Genomic DNA, 24,458 nt, shown 5'->3' with positions numbered 1-24,458 from the left:
AGGCGTCAAGGGATCACCAGTTCAGTACTGGAGGGAAGGGTGGAGCGTAAAAGTCGTAGAGGGGGACAAAGAGATGAATACACAACGCAGGTTCAGAGAGACGTAGGTTGTATTAGTTGCTCGGAGATGAAGAAACTTGCACAGGATAGAGTAGCATGGAGAGCTGCATCAAACCAGTCTCTGGACTGAAGACCACAACAACAACCTCAGTCGGTAAAAAAGGAATCGTCACAGGATTGGTTTGTTGTCCGTCTGTCTGTCCGTTCTTTATGGCTCCTTTTTCTCAGGAACGGGCAGATGTATCAAGTCGATATTTACGTCAAATACTAAGTCTATACTTCCTTGCCGATGTAAATGGTGTAAGCGTCTAAGTTAACGCAGTCCAAAGATACGGCCACTTTCGTCACATACGAGGGCGTACTGAAAAGTGAATTCTCTGTGAGAAAACTCTTAAAGCTTTTTAAATGAAACAAACACTATTAACATCCTACATCTTTATTCTTCATGTCTACGTATTTGCAGCCCTCTGCCGCAAGAGGACTCCGAATTGTATCGTCTAACATGGCAGTGCGTAATGTAACTATTTTCGGTGCGTGAGAAACAACGCGCTGTAATCGAGATCGAATCCGAAGAGTTTTTCCACACATGGAGCACTCTCTTCTTTAGCATGACAATATCAGACTACACAAGAGCGCTGCGACATTGCCAACAGTCCGGCGCCTTGGTTTCACTGTCATCAACCATCCTCCATAGAGTGCCGACTTGGCCTCATCCGATTTTCATCTGTTTCCAAAACTTAAAGAACACATTCGAAGACTTGACTTTCATAGTGATGAAGCAGTGTAAGCATATTTGACGTTCTGGCTCCATCAACAGAGTCGAACATACGACTGAGGCAGAATCAATAAAGTGGTCTCTCGTTGGAAGAAATATGTTCGTCGCCAAGACGACTATGTTGAGAAATAAAGATGTAGACATGAAGAATAAAGATGTAGAATACCAACAGCGTTTGTTTTGTTTAATACGGTTTAAAAGCTTTCACATAAAAAATTCGGAGGCACTACTTTTCAGCACGCCCTCGTACTTGGATACTTGCGAACTCGCTCCTCAAAACCTATAAATGAACTATGCGTATACGTACTTAATTTTGTACAAACCTGCCAGAGCCCGATTCTTACTCGCACTTGCTCGGTTTTTCACGTTAACGAACTCTACCTGATCGGTAATTTACAAGATCAAATGCAAGCAACATATGTCGAGCGCGCGACTGCCATGGCTGGAGATATCAATAAATTACTGCTTTTGTTTACAGAGTTGATAACGGAACGTTTTGTAACAGAGAACCTCGTCAGCATTGCCCCATAGATGAGTGAAATGAAGTCGGCGCAGTGTCGACTTGCATTACTCTTATCTGGCGGGTGTTAATTCCGACATCGTGTACTAGGGAAAATGGTTCAGAGTTCAAAAAATGGTTCAAATGGCTTTGAGCACTATGGGACTTAACATCTGAGGTCATCAGTCCCCTAGAACTTAGAACTACTTAACCTAAGTAACCTAAGAACATCACACACATGCATGCCCGAGGCAGGATTCGAACCTGCGACGGTAGCAGTCCCGCGGTTCCGGATTGCAGCGCCTAGAACCGCACGGCCACCACGGCCGATGTTCAGAGTTCATTTAGCGACGAATTACAGTTGTAGGAATTGCGTGGATTATCATGGGGGAGACGTGTCTCAAACGTAATAAAAGATACAGCTAGAATTTACCCCTGCTACGGCAAAACAGGATTTCTCCACGCTGCGTGATCAAAACGCGAATTGTCGATGATGAAGGTCTGTATCAGGAGTACGTTAAGTTAAATTACTGTCGGTTTTTCTGGTACATCTTTTGTCGTTGTTGTTGTCAACGCTGTAAACAAAATGAATATCTCTCGCTATGACAATCGTGCGCTGATTCATTGCTGTTGTGAACGCTGTAAACAACATCAATATGTGCAGCCACAACAATCGCGCACTCCATACACACCGAAACGCCAAAGAAGCTGGTATAGGCATGCGTATTCGAATACACAGATATGTAAACAGGCAGACTATGTCTCTGCGATCGGCAACTCCTATATAAGACAACTAATGCCTGGAGCAGTTGTTAGAGAGGTTGCTGCTGCTACAATGGCGGAAATTAAAGATTTAACTGAGTTTGAACGTGGTGTTATAGCCGGCGCACGAGCAATGGGACGCAGTAGCGATGAAGTGGGGATTTTCCCGTACGACCATTCCACGAGTGTATCGTGAGTATCAGGAATCCAGTAGATCATCAGCTCTCCGACATCGCTGTCGCCGGAGAAAGATTATGCAAGAACGGGACCAACGATGACTGAAGAGAATCGTTCAACGTGACAGAAGTGCAACCCTTCCGGAAATTGCTGCAGGTTTCAATGCTGGGCCATCGACAACTGTCGGCGTGCGAAACATTCAATGAAACATCATCGATATGGGCTTTCGGAGCCGACGGCCCACTGGTGCAGCTTTGATGACTGCACGGTACAAAGCTTTACGCCTCGCCTGGGCCCGTCAACACCTACAATGCACTTGATAATTGGAAACATGTTGCCCGGTCGGACGAGTCTCGTTTCAAATTGTATCGAGCGGATGGACGTGTACGGGTATGGAGATAAGCTCATGAATCCATCGACCCTGCATGGCAGCAGGGAACAATTCAAGTTGGTAGAGGCTCTGTAATGGTGTGGGGCGTGTGCAGTTGGAGTGGTCTGGGATCGCTGATACGTCTAGATATGACTCTGACAGGTGACACGCACGTAAGCATCCTGTCTTATCACCTGCATCCATTCATGTCCGTTGTGCATTCCGACGGACTGAGGAAATTCCAGCAGGACAATGCGACACCCCACACGTTCAGAATTGCTACAGAGTGGCTCCAGGAACACTCAACTGAGTTTAAAAACTTCCGTTGGCCTCCAAACTCCCCATACATGAATATTATTGAGCATATCGGGGATGCCCTGAAACGTTCTGTTCAGAAGAGATCTCCACCCCGTCGCACTCTTACGGATTCATCAACAGCGCTGCAGGATTCATGGTGTCAGTTCCCTCCAGCACTACTTCAGACATTATTCGAGGCCATGCAACGTCGTGTTGCTGCACTTCTGCGTGATCGCGTGGGCACGACACAATATTAGGCAGATCTACCAATTTCTTTGCCTCTTCAGTGTATATTGCTTAGAAGTGATCTTGGAAATTACTCCAGATGTGCAAGGCTCTTTATTACTTTTTTGTTTTTTGCATATTATATACACTCCTGGAAATTGAAATAAGAACACCGTGAATTCATTGTCCCAGGAAGGGGAAACTTTATTGACACATTCCTGGGGTCAGATACATCACATGATCACACTGATAGAACCACAGGCACATAGACACAGGCAACAGAGCATGCACAATGTCGGCACTAGTACAGTGTATATCCACCTTTCGCAGCAATGCAGGCTGCTATTCTCCCATGGAGACGATCGTAGAGATGCTGGATGTAGTCCTGTGGAACGGCTTGCCATGCCATTTCCACCTGGCGCCTCAGTTGGACCAGCGTTCGTGCTGGACGTGCAGACCGCGTGAGACGACGCTTCATCCAGTCCCAAACATGCTCAATGGGGGACAGATCCGGAGATCTTGCTGGCCAGGGTAGTTGACTTACACCATCTAGAGCACGTTGGGTGGCACGGGATACATGCGGACGTGCATTGTCCTGTTGGAACAGCAAGTTCCCTTGCCGGTCTAGGAATGGTAGAACGATGGGTTCGATGACGGTCAGGATGTACCGTGCACTATTCAGTGTCCCCTCGACGATCACCAGTGGTGTACGGCCAGTGTAGGAGATCGCTCCCCACACCATGATGCCGGGTGTTGGCCCTGTGTGCCTCGGTCGTATGCAGTCCTGATTGTGGCGCTCACCTGCACGGCGCCAAACACGCATACGACCATCATTGGCACCAAGGCAGAAGCGACTCTCATCGCTGAAGACGACACGTCTCCATTCGTCCCTCCATTCACGCCTGTCGCGACACCACTGGAGGCGGGCTGCACGATGTTGGGGCGTGAGCGGAAGACGGCCTAACGGTGTGCGGGACCGTAGCCCAGCTTCATGGAGACGGTTGCGAATGGTCCTCGCCGATACCCCAGGAGCAACAGTGTCCCTAATTTGCTGGGAAGTGGCGGTGCGGTCCCCTACGGCACTGCGTAGGATCCTACGGTCTTGGCGTGCATCCGTGCGTCGCTGAGGTCCGGTCCCAGGTCGACGGGCACGTGCACCTTCCGCCGACCACTGGCGACAACATCGATGTACTGTGGAGACCTCACGCCCCACGTGTTGAGCAATTCGGCGGTACGTCCACCCGGCCTCCCGCATGCCCACTATACGCCCTCGCTCAAAGTCCGTCAACTGCACATACGGTTCACGTCCACGCTGTCGCGGCATGCTACCAGTGTTAAAGACTGCGATGGAGCTCCGTATGCCACGGCAAACTGGCTGACACTGACGGCGGCGGTGCACAAATGCTGCGCAGCTAGCGCCATTCGACGGCCAACACCGCGGTTCCTGGTGTGTCCGCTGTGCCGTGCGTGTGATCATTGCTTGTACAGCCCTCTCGCAGTGTCCGGAGCAAGTATGGTGGGTCTGACACACCGGTGTCAATGTGTTCTTTTTTCCATTTCCAGGAGTGTATATTATTGTCTCCCTTCTCGCCTTATAGCCTATCATAACTCTCCAAAAATGCCTTTTATGGCCAATTTCTCTAGCTAGTGTTTCCAATATTTTGTTCACACGTAACAAGTCATACTCTCTTGCAAAGTAACATAGCTATGATTTGATTTTAAAACATGAAACGAGACAACCCGCCACTGCAGCCGGGATCGCTAACGCAAGCCTGTGTGATGGCACTTGATCTTGAGTTAAGATGTAGATGTAGAAGCCGGTTCGAAATGGAAGGGTAGTAGGGTAGAATTTACTAGCCTTTGCGCCATTGTGCCGGGTTACACTCCAGACCTCTCCGAAGCGTCTCTTGAACTGAGGGGATGTGGCACTGTTGATGGTGACCCGTCCGTTGGACGGGAACGTTTAACTTGGCGGTCCCCATATGTTATTAGAGAGGAGTAGGCTATGTGCCGGCACAGAGTTTCAACCTCTTCTTCTGTTATCATCATCGTCATCGTCGCCGTCGCCGTCGTCATCGGCATCATCCATCACAAACGTGAGACTACACTACACACGAATCCATTACACTAACCTAGATTCTGCAACTACGCAAAGACATATCTCTCTCATATCAGCAAGAAAGCTTTTAATATGTGTAGAGGAAAAACACACTTTCGGACAGGCGACTGAAGCCACCCAGTGGGACATCCAGGCCAACAAAGCCATACGACATTAACGTTTTTAAATCATACGAAACAACTTTTCAAAACACAAATATGATACCGCTTGTGAAACAAGGAAACGCATCCACTAAAAGAAACAAAATTTCTAAAGCAAACAAGACCCTTCTTTATACAACAAGTTGCGAGCTAACATTCGAAAGATGTTCGGGCTCAAATGCGGTCTTCGTCGAAATGTTTTGGCTCAAACTCGTCTAGGGGTTGAACCGCACGTGTCGCATTACACGCCCTAAACTATATACTTGTGACCCTTTGGTTAAATTATCTGGCTAATGGAAAGTTTGCGAAATACAGAGTTAACATAACATATAATAACAGTAATAATAATATCGGGAGCTAAATTAACGAGCCATAAATGATGTGGGTGACACAGGTGCGATTTGGTTAGAATAATGTTTATTCAGAAAGCACACTAATAGCAAAAGTTGTCGTATTTAGAGTTACTGTTACACTCGAGAGCATATCTATTTGACACAGTTCGATCATTCACAATCTCATTGCGAAATACAAGCTATCTACGAGAAAAGTTAGAGTTTACACCAGTCGCGCGGCTGCTCACCGCTCACAGACAAGTCCTGCGATACCACACAACGCGAAATTTTGTAAGTCGTTTCACTTCCTAGCTGCCTAAAGACTGACTGTCCGCTTTCGCGTCTCAGTCCGAACTGTACCCTTTGGTGTCTCCAGCCGAACTGTCCGCTTTCACGTCTGAATCAGCACTGTCCCTCTGCCCGTCCCCGGCCGCGTGCCGAACATAGTCGCTCAACTCACTAGTGCGGTTCCCTTTCCTGAAGCCGTCCATCTGATTGGCTACAACTTATTCTACATTATTTTACATTTTAACATATTTAAATAATCAAAGATTGACCACTTTTACGTTCTAAATAAAGTAACAATTATATCCATTACAAAATAAACGTTAAATTCTTTTACATAAAACCAATACATTTCCCTTCTTAGTTTTGAATGCCACGGCCAGTAGCTTTGCACCAATGTGCTTTCTGATAAATAAATAAAGAACAAAAATAATTATTAGGCACTAAACTTTACAAAAATATTCTCTTACCTAATTACTCAATAAGGTGTAATGCTGTCATCGTTCAATGTGTTTTGTGTGGAGGAAACGACGATCTGATGCTTAACTGAAAATGCTGATAATTTAAATTTACTACATCTTTTAAACACATAAAATTACAGAGTTGATATTTACAACGTTTGCATTTTGATGATGCACTTCTATATGAAATGTCTATCGTTAAGATCGACCAAAGCGTTCAGTTTTTAGCATTCAAGTCTTTGTTACAAAACTTGTTAACTTAGTGAAATTAATCCTAAACTATTATAGATACCCATCTTTTGCCGAAACATGTTGGGGTACTGAGAAAAACGGTGTGTTGCGTAACTGGCGGACCTCACATCCAACAATATTATAGATATGATCGATAGTCAAGTTTTCCCAAGTGTTTCCCTTTATGGCCAATCTTAGGTCCGCCATATTTAACACTGCTACGTCTCCTTGGCCACAAATGGCTTCTACTGGGTTTCCCTATGAAGTAGGTTCTCGTTTGTCTCACTACAGCGCTTAGGCCTCAATAGAAAGTAGACACCTACGAGGTTCCCCGTCTCTGGACGACAGGGTTCGTTTCACAATTCCTGAAGGCTGACTCTTTCAACCATATATTTAAATGAGAGCGCAATGCTCGTTAACTCACAAAGTATCCACTTCTGAAACAAACAAGACTCCTTTTCTAAAAGAACGATCTACTTCTAAAATGATTATTGCCTCTCATATAACACAAACAAGGCTCCTCTTCTAATACAGGCTGAGCTTCTCCTCCTCTTCTAAAACGAACGAAGGTTTTTTGGATCAACCGAGACTTCTCTTTTAGTACAACACGGCTCTACTTTTAAAACAAACAGATCCCTTCTTTGAATACAAACAAATTAACTTGCTTGCTAAAGTGAACGTTGTTTCTTCTAAACAGAAAAGCCACATCTTGTAAAACAATCCTGGCTTCTCTTCTAAAGCAAATAAATTTTATATTTTAAAACAAACCAGGCTTCTCTTCCAAAAGCAACAAGGCTTCTGCTAAAAGTCGTGCAAGGCTTTTCCTCCAAAGCAAAAAAAGACTTCTCTTCTAATCAACAAAAGCTCATTCTCAAAGCAAACGAATCTGCTCTTCCAGAACAGGTAACACTCCTCTTTTAATGTCTGTGATGTATGTGTTGTTGGTACTGTTTACTACAACGTATATTATGATTCCTACCGTTTCATTCACGGATGGAGTGTGGGAAGAGTTAGTGCTTGTATATCTACACTATGTGATCAAAAGTATCACGTGGGTGAAAATGACTTACAAATTCGTGGCGCCCTCCATCGGTAATGCTGGAATTCAGTATGGTGTTGGCCCACCCTTAGTCTTGATGACATCTTCCACTCTCGCAGGCATACGTTCAATCAGGTTCTGGAAGGTTTCTTGGGGAATGGCAGCCCATTCTTCAAGGAGTGCTGCACTGAGGAAAGGTATCGATGTCGGTCGGTGAGGCCTCACACGAAGTCGGAGTTCCAAAACATCTCAAAGGTGTTCTACAGGATTCATATCAGGACTCTGAAGAGGCCAGTCCATTACAGGGATGTTATTGTCGTGTAACCACTCCGCCATAGGCTGTGCACTATGAACAGGTGCCCGGTCGTGTTGAAAGACTCAGTCGCCATCTCCCAATTGCTCTTCAACAGTGGGAAGCCGGAAGGTGCTTAAAACATCTGTGTAGGCCTGTGTTGCGATAGTGCCACGCAAAACAACAAGGGGTGCAAACCCCTTCCATGAAAAAACACGATCACACAATAACACCACCGACTCCGAATTTTACTGTTGGCACTACACACGCTGGCAGATGACGTTCACCGGGCATTCGCCATACCCACACCCTTCCATTGTGTACCGTGATTCGTCACTCCACACAACGTTTTTACACTGTTCAGTCGTCCAATGTTTACCCTCCTTACACCAAGCGAGGCGTCGTTTGGCATTTACCAGCGTGATGTGTGGCTTATGAGAAATCGCTCGACCATGAAATCCAAGTTTTCTCACCTCCCGCCTAACTGTCATAGTACTTACAGTGGATCCTAACTCAGTTTGGGATTCCTCTGTGATGGTCTGGATAGATGCCTCTGCCTATTACACATTAAGATGCTCTTCAACTGTTGGCGGTCTCTGTCAGTCAACAGACGAGGTCGGCCTGTACGCATTTGTGCTGTAAAATGGTTCAAATGGCTCTGAGCACTATGGGACTTAACATCTGTGGTCATCTGTCCCCTAGAACTTAGAACTACTTAAACCTAACTAACCTAAGGACATCACACACATCCATGCCCGAGGCAGGATTCGAACCTGCGTTCGTAGCAGTCGAGCGGTTCCGGACTGCGCGCCTAGAACCGCTAGACCACCGCGGCCGGCATTTGTGCTGTACGTGTCCCTTCACTTTTATACTATCACATCGGAAACAGTGGACCTAGGGCTGTTTAGGAGTGTGGAAATCTCGCGTACAGACGTATGACGCATGTCACCGAATCACCTGACCACGTTCGAAGTCCGTGAGTTGCGCGGAGCGCCCCATTCTGTTCTCTCACGATGTCTAATGACTACTGAGGTCGCTGATATGGGTCACCTGGCAACAGGTGGCAGTACAATGCACCTAATATGAAAAACGTATGCTTTTGGGGGTGTCTGGACACTTTTGATGGCATAGTGTGTCTGCGGACTATTACGCAGGGCAACGAAGATAAAGCTCTTTTGATGAAAGTGGCTTTTCTGTAGTATTTAGTGTGCTGAATCCTAACGCGGTTACAAAAAAACTGTGTTACTCGCCAGTTTTTACAATTAACCATCAGTATTCACAAAATATGTGGATTTAATCATATATAGGTTGAGACAGCTAATGCAGTTCACTCCGAAGGTGTCCAGAATATGTCGACGTGCTGTTATCGATATGTTATAGCAGACAATGTGGCGAATTATCTGACGTACACCATTAGTTTTTAACAATTACAGTTGCTGAATTGTGACACCAGTTTTTTTCTAATTAATGGAACTATGTACATTTTCTATGGCACTGGACAGAAGTTTAGAAGACGACTTCAACAGCACAGCATGTGTGTAAAAGTGAATTATGTGGCACAGTCCCCTGACCAGGCTAGTGGTTTGACTGGAGGTAGCGTCCAGCCTTCCTTCACTGTTTCAGTAGGAGGCGGAGGGTGGCGAGCCCATCGCACTGGCCGCCCTTTATCTTTGGGAAAGATCTCCGGTACTCATTTGATAGCAGGCTGAGTCGATCTGGGGCAGTCCTGGAGCGAAATTTCTGTGCCCTTATCCAGGACGGATCCCGGGACCTGCAAGGCAACAGTCTGCTTGTCTACCTGATGGACCTCCGCGGCCACAAACATTGTGTAACTTAGTTAAATACTAACAAGACAACTGAGCCGCAAACAATTACACCGCCATTAGAGGAAGAGGGTCTAAAGTATCTGTCGCAGGCGGTCAAAAGTAATGGCCCAGGTATACAAGGAACGCTATGTTTACTTTAGTTGAGACAGCGCAATCTTCCTTCTTGGAAACGAATCTTGAAATAGTCGCGAACAAAAAAAGTTATTCTGATTTGAACACAAAACAGTATTTCAGGCAGAAGGTCTTACTGTGAACTTTCACTTCAAGCCCAGTGACGCCGAGCTAGAGGACAACACAAAAATACACAACTGGCCATTAAAATTGCTACACCAAGAAGAAATGCAGATGATAAATGGGCATTCATTGGACAAATATATTATACTACAACTGAGATGTGATTACATTTTCACGCAATTTGGGTGCATAGATCCTGAGAAATCAGTACCCAGAACAATCATCTATGGCAGTAATAACGGCATTGACACGCCTGGGCATTGAGTCAAACAGAGCTTGGATGACGTGTACAGGTACAGCCGCACATGCAGCTTCAACACTATACCACAGTTCATCAAGAGTAGGGACTGGCGTATTGTGACGAGCCAGTTGCTCAGCCACCATTGACCAGACGTTTTCAGTTGGTGAGAGATCTGGAGAATGTGCTGGACAGGGCAGCAGTCGAACATTTTCTGTATCCAGAAAGTCCCATACAGGACCTGCAACATGCGGTCGTGCATTATCCTGCTGAGATGTGGGGTTTCGCAGGGATCGAATGAAGGGTAGAGCCACGGGTCGTAACACATCTGAAATGTAACGTCCACTGTTCCAAGTGCCGTCAATGCCAACAAGAGGTGACCGAGACGTGTAACCAATGACACCCCATACCATCACGCCGGCTGATACGCCAGTATGGCGATGACGAATACACGCTTCCAATGTGCGTTCACCGCGATGTCGCCAAACACGGATGCGACCATCATGATGCTGTAAACTGAACCTGGATTCAACCGAAAAAATGACGTTTTGCCATTCGTGCACCCAGGTTCGTCGCTGAGTACACCATCGCAGGCGCTCCTGTCTGCAGCGTCAAGGGTAACCGCAGCCATGGTCTCCGAGCTGATAGTCCATGCTGCTGCAAACGTTGTCGAACTGTTCGTGCAGATGGTTGTTGTCTTGCAAACGTCCACATCTGTTGTCTCAGGGATCGAGACGTGGCTGCACGATCCGTTACAGCCATGCGGAAAAGATTCCTGTCATCTCGACTGCTAGTGATACGAGGCCGTTGGGATCCAGTGCAGCGTTCCGTATTACCCTCCCGAACCCACCAATTGGATATTCTGCTAACAGTTATTTGATCTCGACCAACGCGAGCAGCAATATCGCGATACGATAAACCGCAATCGCGATAGACTACAATCAGAAATTTATCAAAGTCGGAAACGTGATGGTACGCATTTCTCCTCCTTACTCGAGGCATCACAACAACGTTTCACCAGGCAACGCCGGTGAACTGCTGTTTGTGTATGAGAAATCGGTTGGAAACTTTCCTCATATCAGCACGTTGTAGGTGTCGCCACCGGTGCCAACCTTGTGTGAATGCTCTGAAAAGCTAATCATTTGCATATCACAGCATCTTCTTCCTGTCGGTTAAATTTCGCGTCTGTAGCACGTCATCTTCGTGGTGTTGCAATTTTAATGGTCAGTAGTGTATTACAAGTCCGATTGTCGGTCACCACGTCGGGGCCATGTCTTCTTCTGGAAGGCCACGTTGTAGGTTGTGGGTGGCGAAGGCTGGCACAGACTGCAGTGACTGCGGATTGAGCTCCCGAGTGAAGAAACGCGTAAGCATTGGGCACCTGCCCCATTAAGCTCACTCGGTGTGGATTCTCCTCTCAGGGCCCGTGCACCAGCCTAAGTACAGCCCTCGGAGCCAGGATACCGGCAATCTCGCTTCCTGTCACGTGGCTGGCGTGGGCGAGAGGTCTCTGGAACCAGCGACGTATGCTGGCACTTCGGTCGCAGTGTGGTGGCCATGTATAGCGTGGCAGCCCTCGAAAGTCGCCTGCTAGGATCCCGGCTGCTCACATAACTTCACTGTAGTGTGGGTTGCTGGCAGGGCAGGGGTAGGCCCCCAATACAGCAGATCCAACATTTGCACTACTGTACCAAAAAATAGACACGAAGACTTAACATTGCATAGATCGCTTCTTTATCTGTATGTCTGAAGACCAACAGTCTGTACCTTGTAGTAGCAGCGACAAGATAACTTCCTAGTGAAGTTATTTCGAGTTCCACTACGTATGACAATAGTCGAAAAATGGTTACCGTTCACCGCGAATGTTGCTTAATTATTAGATCAGCGGTAAGACTGTACGCTGAAAGGTATCCTGATAGTGCCAAATCCTCACACTGTGTCATTGCATACACTTTAAAAAAAAAAATTAAGAAGAATAACATACTGTAGCGAAAAAGTACAGCAAGCTGTAACCGAAATGCAACTAATATTTTAGCAGCGGTAACACACTGTACAAATATCACTCGAGGAAGCATGATATGCTTGTGGGATCAGAGAAAGGAGCGTTTTACGAATACTGTATTCCAATGCGTTTCATCCTTTCCGCATTTCGCTCCTACGACAGCTTCATTACAGCAACTTTCAAAATTGTTCACAGTTCTGCAAATGGCGTCTAAGAAAACTGCTCATTGATGCAGGAGTGCTGTGCACGATTTTGCTTACAGATGAAGCATCGTTGATAAACCACGGACGAAACATGCTTCGCAATATGCGCAGCTGTTCACTTGAGAATTCATACTATCTGAGGAAAGTGCCTCAACAGCTACCTTGGTGGTGCAGGATTTTCAGGCTTCACATTATTGGACTCAGTTGTAATGTTGGGGCCCTAAATAGCCACAAGTATATACAGTTAGCAACAGATATGCTGTAGCACTTATTGGAAGACACCCCACTGGACATGTGGTACCAACATGACGAATGTCCCTCTCCGAGCTACGATGTGTGCGTTGATATTCAACGTACAGTATTGTGTGCCAACATCGCTTTATACCAAGTATCATGTGGCTCTGAGCACTATGGGACTTAACATCTGAGGTCATCAGTCCCCTAGAACTAAAACTACTTAAACATAACTAACCTAAGAACATAACACACATCCATGCCCGAGGCAGGATTCGAACCTAGAGCCGTAGCAGCAGTGCGGTTCCAGACTGAAGCGCCTAGAAGCACTCGGTCACAACGACCGGCTACCATGTATCAATTATCAAAGTAAACATGTAGTTTGTTGATGGGGATCAGGGCGTTCATGTAGCACCAGCCACGCAACAGCCACCGCCACCACGGCTGACACCTCCACCTCCATCAGTGCCACGTCTGATGCTCTCCTCTGGTGCAACCCCCAGCCACGCAACAGCCACCGCCACCGCGGCTGACACCTCCACCTCCATCAGTGCCACGTCTGATGCTCACCTCTGGTGCTGCCCCCAGCCACGCAACAGCCACCGCCACCGTGGGTGACACCTCCACCGCCATCAGTGCCACGTGTGATGCTCTCCTCTGGTGCTGCCCCCAGCCACGCAACAGCCACCGCCACCGTGGGTGACACCTCCACCGCCATCAGTGCCACGTGTGATGCTCTCCTCTGGTGCTGCCCCCAGTCACGCAACAGCCACCGCCACCGCGGCTGACATCTCCACCGCCATCAGTGCCACGTGTGACGCTCTCCTCTGGTGCTGCCCCCAGCCACGCAACAGCCACCGCCCCTGCGGCTGACACCTCCACCGCCATCAGTGCCACGTCTAATGCTCTCCTCTGGTGCTGCCCCCAGCCACGCAACAGCCACCGCCACCGCGGCTGACACCTCCACCGCCATCAGTGCCACGTCTGATGCTCTCCTCTGGTGCTGCCCCCAGCCACGCAACAGCCACCGCCACCGCGGCTGACACCTCCACGGCCATCAGTGCCACGTCTGATGCTCGCCTCTGGTGCTGCCCCCAGCCACGCAACAGCCACCGCCACCGCGGGTGACACCTCCACAGCCATCAGTGCCACGTGTGATGCTCTCCTCTGGTGCTGCCCCCAGCCACGCAACAGCCACCGCCACCGCGGCTGACACCTCCACCGCCATCAGTGCCACGTCTGATGCTCTCCTCTGGTGCTGCCCCCAGCCACGCAACAGCCACCGCCACCGCGGCTGACATCTCCACCGCCATCAGTGCCACGTCTGATGCTCACCTCTGGTGCTGCCCCCAGCCACGCAACAGCCACCGCCACCGTGGGTGACACCTCCACCGCCATCAGTGCCACGTGTGATGCTCTCCTCTGGTGCTGCCCCCAGTCACGCAACAGCCACCGCCACCGCGGCTGACATCTCCACCGCCATCAGTGCCACGTGTGACGCTCTCCTCTGGTGCTGCCCCCAGCCACGCAACAGCCACCGCCCCTGCGGCTGACACCTCCACCGCCATCAGTGCCACGTCTAATGCTCTCCTCTGGTGCTGCCCCCAGCCACGCAACAGCCACCGCCACCGCGGCTGACACCTCCACCGCCATCAGTGCCACGTCTGATGCTCTCCTCTGGTGCTGCCCCCAGCCACGCAACAGCCACCGCCACCGTGGCTGACACCTCCACCGCCATCAGTGCCACGTCTGATGCTCTCCTCTGGTGCTGCCCCCAGCCACGCAACAGCCACCGCCACCGCGGCTGACACCTCCACCTCCATCAGTGCCACGTCTGATGCTCGCCTCTGGTGCTGCCCCCAGCCACGCAACAGCCACCGCCACCGCGGGTGACACCTCCACCGCCATCAGTGCCACGTGTGATGCTCTCCTCTGGTGCTGCCCCCAGCCACGCAACAGCCACCGCCCCTGCAGCTGACACCTCCACCGCCATCAGTGCCACGTCTGATGCTCTCCTCTGGTGCTGCCCCCAGCCACGCAACAGCCACCGCCACTGCGGCTGACACCTCCACCGCCATCAGTGCCACGCCTGATGCTCTCCTCTGGTGCTGCCCCCAGCCACGCAACAGCCACCGCCACTGCGGCTGACACCTCCACCGCCACCAGTGCCACGTCTGATGCTCTCCTCTGGTGCTGCCCCCAGCCACGCAACAGCCACCGCCACCGCGGCTGACACCTCCACCTCCATCAGTGCCACGTCTGATGCTCGCCTCTGGTGCTGCCCCCAGCCACGCAACAGCCACAGCCACCGCGGGTGACACCTCCACCGCCATCAGTGCCACGTCTGATGCTCTCCTCTGGTGCTGCCCCCAGCCACGCAACAGCCACCGCCCCTGCGGCTGACACCTCCACCGCCATCAGTGCCACGTCTGATGCTCTCCTCTGGTGCTGCCCCCAGCCACGCAACAGCCACCGCCACCGCGGCTGACACCTCCACGGCCATCAGTGCCACGTCTGATGCTCGCCTCTGGTGCTGCCCCCAGCCACGCAACAGCCACCGCCACCGCGGGTGACACCTCCACAGCCATCAGTGCCACGTGTGATGCTCTCCTCTGGTGCTGCCCCCAGCCACGCAACAGCCACCGCCACCGCGGCTGACACCTCCACCGCCATCAGTGCCACGTCTGATGCTCTCCTCTGGTGCTGCCCCCAGCCACGCAACAGCCACCGCCACCGCGGGTGACACCTCCACCGCCATCAGTGCCACGTGTGATGCTCTCCTCTGGTGCTGCCCCCAGCCACGCAACAGCCACCGCCCCTGCGGCTGACACCTCCACCGCCATCAGTGCCACGTCTGATGCTCTCCTCTGGTGCTGCCCCCAGCGACGCAACAGCCACCGCCACTGCGGCTGACACCATCACCGCCATCAGTTCCACGTCTGATGCTCGCCTCTGGTGCTGCCCCCAGCGATGCAACAGCCACCGCCACCGCGGCTGACACCTCCACCGCCATCAGTGCCACGTCTGATGCTCGCCTCTGGTGCTGCCCCCAACCACGCAACAGCCACCGCCCCTGCGGCTGACACCTCCACCGCCATCAGTGCCACGTGTGATGCTCTCCTCTGGTGCTGCCCCCAGCCACGCAACAGCCACCGCCACCGCGGCTGACACCTCCACCTCCATCAGTGCCACGTCTAATGCTCTCCTCTGGTGCTGCCCCCAGCCACACAACAGCCACCGCCACCGCGGCTGACACCTCCACCGCCATCAGTGCCACATCTGATGCTCTCCTCTGGTGCTGCCCCCAGCCACGCAACAGCCACCGCCACCGTGGCTGACACCTCCACCGCCATCAGTGCCACGTCTGATGCTCTCCTCTGGTGCTGCCCCCAGCCACGCAACAGCCACCGCCACCGCGGCTGACACCTCCACCTCCATCAGTGCCACGTCTGATGCTCGCCTCTGGTGCTGCCCCCAGCCACGCAACAGCCACCGCCACCGCGGGTGACACCTCCACCGCCATCAGTGCCACGTGTGATGCTCTCCTCTGGTGCTGCCCCCAGCCACGCAACAGCCACCGCCCCTGCAGCTGACACCTCCACCGCCATCAGTGCCACGTCTGATGCTCTCCTCTGGTGCTGCCCCCAGCCACGCAACAGCCACCGCCACTGCGGCTGACACCTCCACCGCCATCAGTGCCACGCCTGATGCTCTCCTCTGGTGCTGCCCCCAGCCACGCAACAGCCACCGCCACTGCGGCTGACACCTCCACCGCCACCAGTGCCACGTCTGATGCTCTCCTCTGGTGCTGCCCCCAGCCACGCAACAGCCACTGCCACCGCGGCTGACACCTCCACCTCCATCAGTGCCACGTCTGATGCTCGCCTCTGGTGCTGCCCCCAGCCACGCAACAGCCACAGCCACCGCGGGTGACACCTCCACCGCCATCAGTGCCACGTCTGATGCTCTCCTCTGGTGCTGCCCCCAGCCACGCAACAGCCACCGCCCCTGCGGCTGACACCTCCACCGCCATCAGTGCCACGTCTGATGCTCTCCTCTGGTGCTGCCCCCAGCCACGCAACAGCCACCGCCACCGCGGCTGACACCTCCACGGCCATCAGTGCCACGTCTGATGCTCGCCTCTGGTGCTGCCCCCAGCCACGCAACAGCCACCGCCACCGCGGGTGACACCTCCACAGCCATCAGTGCCACGTGTGATGCTCTCCTCTGGTGCTGCCCCCAGCCACGCAACAGCCACCGCCACCGCGGCTGACACCTCCACCGCCATCAGTGCCACGTCTGATGCTCTCCTCTGGTGCTGCCCCCAGCCACGCAACAGCCACCGCCACCGCGGGTGACACCTCCACCGCCATCAGTGCCACGTGTGATGCTCTCCTCTGGTGCTGCCCCCAGCCACGCAACAGCCACCGCCCCTGCGGCTGACACCTCCACCGCCATCAGTGCCACGTCTGATGCTCTCCTCTGGTGCTGCCCCCAGCGACGCAACAGCCACCGCCACTGCGGCTGACACCTCCACCGCCATCAGTGCCACGCCTGATGCTCTCCTCTGGTGCTGCCCCCAGCCACGCAACAGCCACCGCCACCGCGGGTGACACCTCCACCGCCTTCAGTGCCACGTGTGATGCTCTCCTCTGGTGCTGCCCCCAGCCACGCAACAGCCACCGCCACCGCGGGTGACACCTCCACCGCCTTCAGTGCCACGTCTGATGCTCTCCTCTGGTGCTGCCCCCAGCCACGCAACAGCCACCGTCACCGCGGCTGACACCTCCACCTCCATCAGTACCACGTCTGATGCTCGCCTCTGGTGCTGCCCCCAGCCACGCAACAGCCACCGCCACCGCGGGTGACACCTCCACCGCCTTCAGTGCCACGTGTGATGCTCTCCTCTGGTGCTGCCCCCAGCCACGCAACAGCCACCGCCCCTGCGGCTGACACCTCCACCGCCATCAGTGCCACGTCTGATGCTCTCCTCTGGTGCTGCCCCCAGCCACGCAACAGCCACCGCCACCGCGGCTGACACCTCCACCGCCATCAGTGCCACGTGTGATGCTCTCCTCTGGTGCTGCCCCCAGCCACGCAACAGCCACCGCCACCGCCACGAAGTACCCCTTAACGTTAAATCGGATGGTGACAACAATCAGCCTGTGGGTACAAGTCTGTGTGAGGAGGCTTCCTATAAACGGTATGTCCCAACGTACCATCACCCTTCCTCCTGACAAACAATCCTTTTCCACCTCTATAGTGAAACAATTAATCAGGTAGCTTGATTTAGGAGTTCTGAAAAGTTGTTCAAATTCTCACTGTCATCGGGCCAAATAACATAAGTATGGTCAACTTATCTCGGAGCTTGAAAGTTTGTCAGCTCAGTTAGCCCATCTCGATGTAATCTTTCGTCAGAATTGTTATAATGAAAGATACACAGAAGACCCAAAGAAACTGGTACGCCTGCCTAATATCGTGTAGGGCCCCCACTGCACATAGAAGTGCCGCAAAACGACGTGGTATGGACTCGACTAATGTCTGAAGTAGTGCTGGATGGAACTAACACCATGAATGCTGCAGGATTATCCACAAATCCGTGAGACCACGATGGAGTGAAGATCTCTTCTGAACAGCACGTTTTAAGACATCCCAGATATGCTCAATAACGTTCATGTCTGGGGAGTTTGGTGGCCAACGGAAGTGTTTAAACTCAGAAGAGTGTTCCTGGAGCCAATCTGTAGCAATTCTGGACGTATGGGGTGTCGCATTGTCCTGCTGGAATTGCCCAAGTCCGTCGGAATGTATAATGGACATGAACGAATGCAAGTGATCAGACAGGATGGTTACGTACGTCTCACATGTCAGAGTCGTTGAATTTGAAGCGAGACTCATCCGACGGGGCTACACGTTTTCAGTCATCAGTAGTGCAATAGGGAGTACACGAGTGGGCCTTCGGCCCCGAAAGCCCGTATCGATGATCTTTCGTTGAATGGTACGCACGCTGACACTTACTGATGGCCCAGCATTGAAATCTGCAGCAATTTGTGGAAGGGTTGCACTTCTGTCACGCTGAACGATTCTCTTCAGTCGTCGTTGGTCCCGTTCTTGCAGGATCTTTTTTCAGGCGTAGCGATGTTGGAGATTTGATGTTTTACCAGATTCCTGATACGCACGGTACACTCGTGAAATGGTCGTAGTGGAAAATCCCCACTTCATCGCTACCTCGGAGATGCTGCGTCCCTTCGCTCGTGCGCCGACTGTAACACCACGTTCAAACTCACTTAAATCTTAAATTTTTGCCATTGTAGCAGCAGTAACCACTCTAACAACTGCTCCAGGCATTAGTTGTCTTATATAGGAACTGCCGACCGCAGCGGCGTGTTCTGCCTGTTTAAATATATCTGTATTTGAATACGCATGTCTATACCAGTTTCTTCATCGCTTCTGTGTAGATCAGATATGCTTTGAGTTATCGACCAACTCTACGCCGGTGCAGTTATGATAATACCAAGGTATTTGTCTTACGTAGGGAGCATTTCTAACAGGATTGGTCAGATTTTGCGGAAATATGAAGCGAAGTTCGTTTTTCAGCCACAGTCTAAGGTCAGGGCCTTTTTACCTCCCGTAAAGGATGATCTTAGTTTGCGTAAGGCGGGTGTCTACCGTGTTCCCTGCACTTGTGTTATGTCGCGAATTGGTCACACTATCGTGACTGTGGAGGACCAATGTACTGAGCATAAGCGACACACCCGCATACAAAAGCCGAGCAAATCCGCCATTGCAGAACGTTGTCTTCACACTGATCATCCTATGGAATATAACAATACGGAAATTATGACATGCACTTTCAACTGTTGAGACAGTCTTATTAAGGAAACTGTTGAAATTAACTTAGCAAGTAACCTTATAATTAGAGATAGTGGTTTTTGTGTAAATTCTGCACGGAATCCTGCTCTTACCTTACCAAAGAAGAGAGGGACAGAGTTAATGCTACCTCACCCACTGATTATTAATTTCACCATCAATAACTTCTGACGTTGGTCAATTTTGGTTCGTCATGGCACTACTGTTTACGGTATGTATGAGTGTTACCTTTCCGGTGTTTCTTTGAACACCGAGGTTTCAAATTCCTTTGCACAGCGCTTACTTGCTGTAGTCATGCCCTGAAAATATCGGCGGCTGTCAACGGCATCACCTGGCTGAATTCTTGAAGTTATTGAAGATTGTATATGCCGGGAGAAACTCAGGTCTCCCAAGTTCGAAATTAATTATAAAACATTCTAGATCGCAAAGACACGTTTACTAAAAGGTGATCGGTTTCGATCATCACATGACCATCTTTAGACCTTCAACCTCATTGGTGGAGAATGGCTGCACATAGAGCAGGAATCGCTGAATGACTACAGTTAACTTCTCAGAAGCAGCAACGCGCAGCTGTTGACTATTGTCCTTCTATGGTTCTTGCTCCATGTTCTGCAATTGTCCATTAATATGCTAGAAGGTCTGAACATGGTCATGTGATGATCGAAACCTGACACCTTTTAATAAACGTGCCTTTGCGATCTAGACTGTTTTATAATTATTTCAAATATAACCTTATGGTCGCTGACTTTCTCCAGCAATGTTTTAAAAAACAAGCAAGGTCACCTTAGGTAATAACAAAGAGAGTTGAGACTAGCTAGTAGTGTTTGTACGCGCCGAGTGAACTAGTCTGACAGGCTGGGCTGGTGTCGGATCTGTAGTGGCGCTACCCGCGCGTGCAGCAGAGAGGGTGACATCGGGCTGGCCGTGGATTGGCAGGGTATTCACATGAGTTGTTGCCAACCTCTTGACGATGGCTGCCTGTTGTGGTGTCAGTAGCATACAACGTCAAGATACTCCTCTAGCATTACTTTTCCTCAACAGTAGTTGTCGATACCAGTATTATTTTTCGAATTATGGACAGGTCAGTATTATCCAGTTGCTTTTCTGAAAACGTTCGCCGGCCGGTGTGGCCGTGCGGTTCTAGGCGCTTCAGTCTGGAACCGCGTGACCGCTACGGTCACAGGTTCGAATCCTGCCTCGGGCATGGATGTGTGTGATGTCCTTAGGTTAGTTAGGTTTAAGTAGTTCTAAGTTCTAGGGGACTGATGACCACAGATGTTAAGTCCCAAAGTGCTAAGAGCCATTTTTTTTTAAAACGTTCATATAATTTTATACACAGTATGTATACTTCAAGCTAAAATTTGTGAAAATGAATTACTTTATAAAAGGTTTTAATCTCGAAGTTATAATCGATAAGCACTAGTTCTGAATGAACAGTTAAAATTATTTATTTACAAACATTTGAAATTACGATCTATTGGCCAATTAAAATTTACGTTATTAATTACGAAATACTGTACTGGTTACTATGTTTATTTCTGAATCCAATGGTGAAATAACAACCGAAAGTAATAGTGTAACGGAAACTAGTAGAAATTCATATATTAAGAAAAAATGTAAACCCTTTGGAATATAGTTATTTCCGCAGAGTGGAAGAGTGGTAAGCGTGCCTCTGATGCGTTTGGACTTATTTTTGTAATTTTGAACGAAAAATGTGATTTCGGCTTTGTTAACGTGAAAAACCAAAAGACTGTATAATATACTAATATGTGACAAAATATAGTTACGTAAAAACAAAAATTCTGGAAAAATAGTCTTCAAATTTATTTAGTTCAGTTCATCCGTGAGGACCTAAAATGTGAGAATTTCAGCTTCAAGAATCGGACCCCTAGACAAGAAGAACTGGAGCCAACTCTACATGACGAGGTACGTGAACTAGAACGTTTATTGTAATCTTCGCTCCTCTCAAATTTTTCATAAAACACTTTTCTGATTGTTAACAATAGCTGCAAGAAGGAAGGAGGGGGTAGATTAAAATACCCGTACTTACATAGCGTAATGGAACATTTGATTCAGTTTAATAGCCCAAATTAACAAGACATAACCCTAAATTATGTTTTCATGTAGAAAGTTGTTATATTTCGTCGAAATAACCTCGCAATGTCAGAATACGGCAAAACAGGTGAATCAAATGTCGAGTAGCTGCCGTCTAGAAGCTCTCGAAATGACTTGCCTTATCTGAACTGAAAATAATTTACTGATCCAAGAAGCTGTTCTCTGTGAGCAGCTGCTACGAGCAGAAATGATTCTTTGATTGTAAAAACTGACTTGGATTAGATACGAGAATATTTATTTAAGGCGATACAACGTAGTCAGGGGCTATATATCCCATGCTTGCTCTCTTCCACTACTTGATGAAACTGATGCTTCAGTTAATTAAATGTACTAAATGTTCGAATTTGGAATTGAGGTATGAGATTTGCACTTACTTTACAATTATTATTGTAGTTCATAATTTATAAAAGTCTTACACTCTTCAGCTCACTAATGTACAAACCCTAGCTGCTCTCAGCATAGTCATACAAAGATCGATTCCTTAACGCACGTTTGGTAATAGTTGGAGAACTCCAAGTTCTATTAGGTGAATGAAATACCAAGTTATTACACCTAATCACAAATTAAATTTAGTTCATAAACAGAGCAAGATCCGCCACACATCTATCGCAGCCGTTGCTGCCAGTCTGATACACATTCGACAAGAAGACCTAAGCAACCACTCTTTTCCAATGTAACAAGCCTAGACGTAAAGGAAAAATACACATTATCTTATGTTGGAGAGCAAAAAAAAAACAGAGGGGAGTTATGTATGATTTTTTTCTCACGTCATCAATAAAAACTTATTACCGCACCCATGCTTAGCTCTCTCTCTTCCTTTCAGTGCATCTTATTGTAGCGATGCCCAGAATGAATCTGTTATTTTTGAAACCCCGTAAGTCACGTAATGTATATATATACTAAGATGGTATCTGTTCTTTCGAACATGTACTTTCGGACATGTGATTTCGGCTTTGTTAACGTGAAAAATCAAAAGACTGTATGGTATACTAATATGTGACAAAATATATATACGTAAAAACAAAAATTCTGGAAAAATAGTCTTCAAATTTATTTAGTTCAGTTCATCCTTGAGGACCTAAAATGTGAGAATTTCAGCTTCAAGAATCGGACCCCTAGACAAGACGAACTGGAGCCAACTCTACATGACGAGGTACGTGAACTAGAACGTTTATTGTAATCTTCGCTCCTCTCAAATTTTCGAATGTCCGAAAGAACAGATACCATCGGTGACCAAGCAGCTCGTTAGAATGAAATTACAGTGAAATGAAAATCCTTAGCTGCTTACAGGCGTTGACATACGTCAACGGGGATAAATGAAAATGTGTGCCCCGACAGGGACTCGAATCGGGGATCTCCTGCTTACATGGCAGACGCTCTATCCATCTTTTTTTTTTCACTCGAACTAAGACTTTTTTTTTTTTTTTTTTTTTTTTTTTTTTTTTTTTTTTTTTTTTTTTTTTTTTTTTTGGGAACAGGAAGTCAGGGTAAACAAACAATCTTTATTCGTACAATTGTGCTGTCCTAGGGATAAGTAAAGCATCGAGACAGCAAAAACAATTTGATAACCATAAAATCAACGCAAAGGCCGCCCTCTTTTTTTTTAATTTTTTTTAAATTTTTTTTGTTTTTTTTTCTTTTGTAACAGGAATAAAGTAAATGACAATCCTAGTCACGGGCGGGAGTGAAAATGAAGTTATCATCTGCATCACAATCCCTGCAGCACGCGGTGTCGCATCATAAACCTGGCAGAAAGCCATATAATCTTGACCATTTCTGCCAGTGTCTCTAGTCGTTCTGCTGCAGGAGTCTTCCCAGTTCTGGGACACCCCAGCTGTCGGGTGGATTGTGAAAAACACTTCCTAAAAAATTGGAAAAGTAAGTCCTGTATTTCGTATGACTCCGTATGAGCTCGTGTTGTTCTTGTAAATACAACCAATAATCCATCACGGACTTAATATCGTACGAATACAAATATTTCGCCGCATGTCCAGCGATCCAATTGACCGCATACGTCTTTTGATTCGGAAAAAAGGTCTTGTCCGGTAGAAAAAGTACATCCGATGTGATTTCTGTGTAGTTAGTGCGCCGAAGGAAGGCCAATATTCGACGCGTCAGCATCCAGACGTCCCTCGCTGCGCCACACATTAAACCATGTTCTTCCGTGGCTAACAGTCCACAGTTGGTGCAAAGAGGAGAATCGACCATATGAATTGTATGTAATCGACTCCTGGTCACAAGTTTACGGTGTATAAGAGTATACCACATCGATCTCGCTGCTGTTGACAGTAATGGAGTATGCACTGCACACCAAATGTGGTTCCACGTTCTCGACGGGTATTTGAATTCCATTATGTTGCGGCCATGGTGATCCATCAAGCATCTATAGATCTCCCGAGTCGTGGGTATTCTCGTTGAAGGTACTTTCAGACGAACATAACTGTAATCAACAAGAAATGAGGCAATGTGTGCAAGAGAAGGCGAAATATTGCCCACCGCAATAGGGGGTTCGTACGAAGGCGGAACAAGTGCTTCTATCAGAGCTGACGTTATGGTATGCTTTCTTTGTTGCCAATTTCGTATCATTGCTCGCATGTAAAGCGCCAGAGCTTTGTTTCGCACGTTTGTGAGGTTGAGGCCACCGTTCCGCAACTGTAGCGTTAACGTATCATATTT

At 49.0% G+C, this 24,458-nt stretch overlaps 1 protein-coding gene across 1 annotated transcript; it reads left to right on the top strand.

Annotated features, from left to right (window-relative positions):
- Window positions 1-15,770: 15,770 nt before the first annotated feature.
- On the top strand, window positions 15,771-16,223 carry LOC126471006 (uncharacterized). Its single transcript, XM_050099060.1, has 2 exons — window positions 15,771-15,942; window positions 16,024-16,223. Exons 1-2 carry the CDS (start codon window positions 15,771-15,773, stop codon window positions 16,221-16,223), a joined length of 372 nt encoding a protein of 123 aa, XP_049955017.1.
- Window positions 16,224-24,458: the final 8,235 nt, after the last annotated feature.

Source organism: Schistocerca serialis, chromosome 3 (assembly GCF_023864345.2).
Source record: "Schistocerca serialis cubense isolate TAMUIC-IGC-003099 chromosome 3, iqSchSeri2.2, whole genome shotgun sequence".
Taxonomy (NCBI): domain Eukaryota; kingdom Metazoa; phylum Arthropoda; class Insecta; order Orthoptera; family Acrididae; genus Schistocerca; species Schistocerca serialis.
Note: the sequence above shows the minus strand (reverse complement) of the source record. Positions and strands in the feature narration are given on the sequence as shown.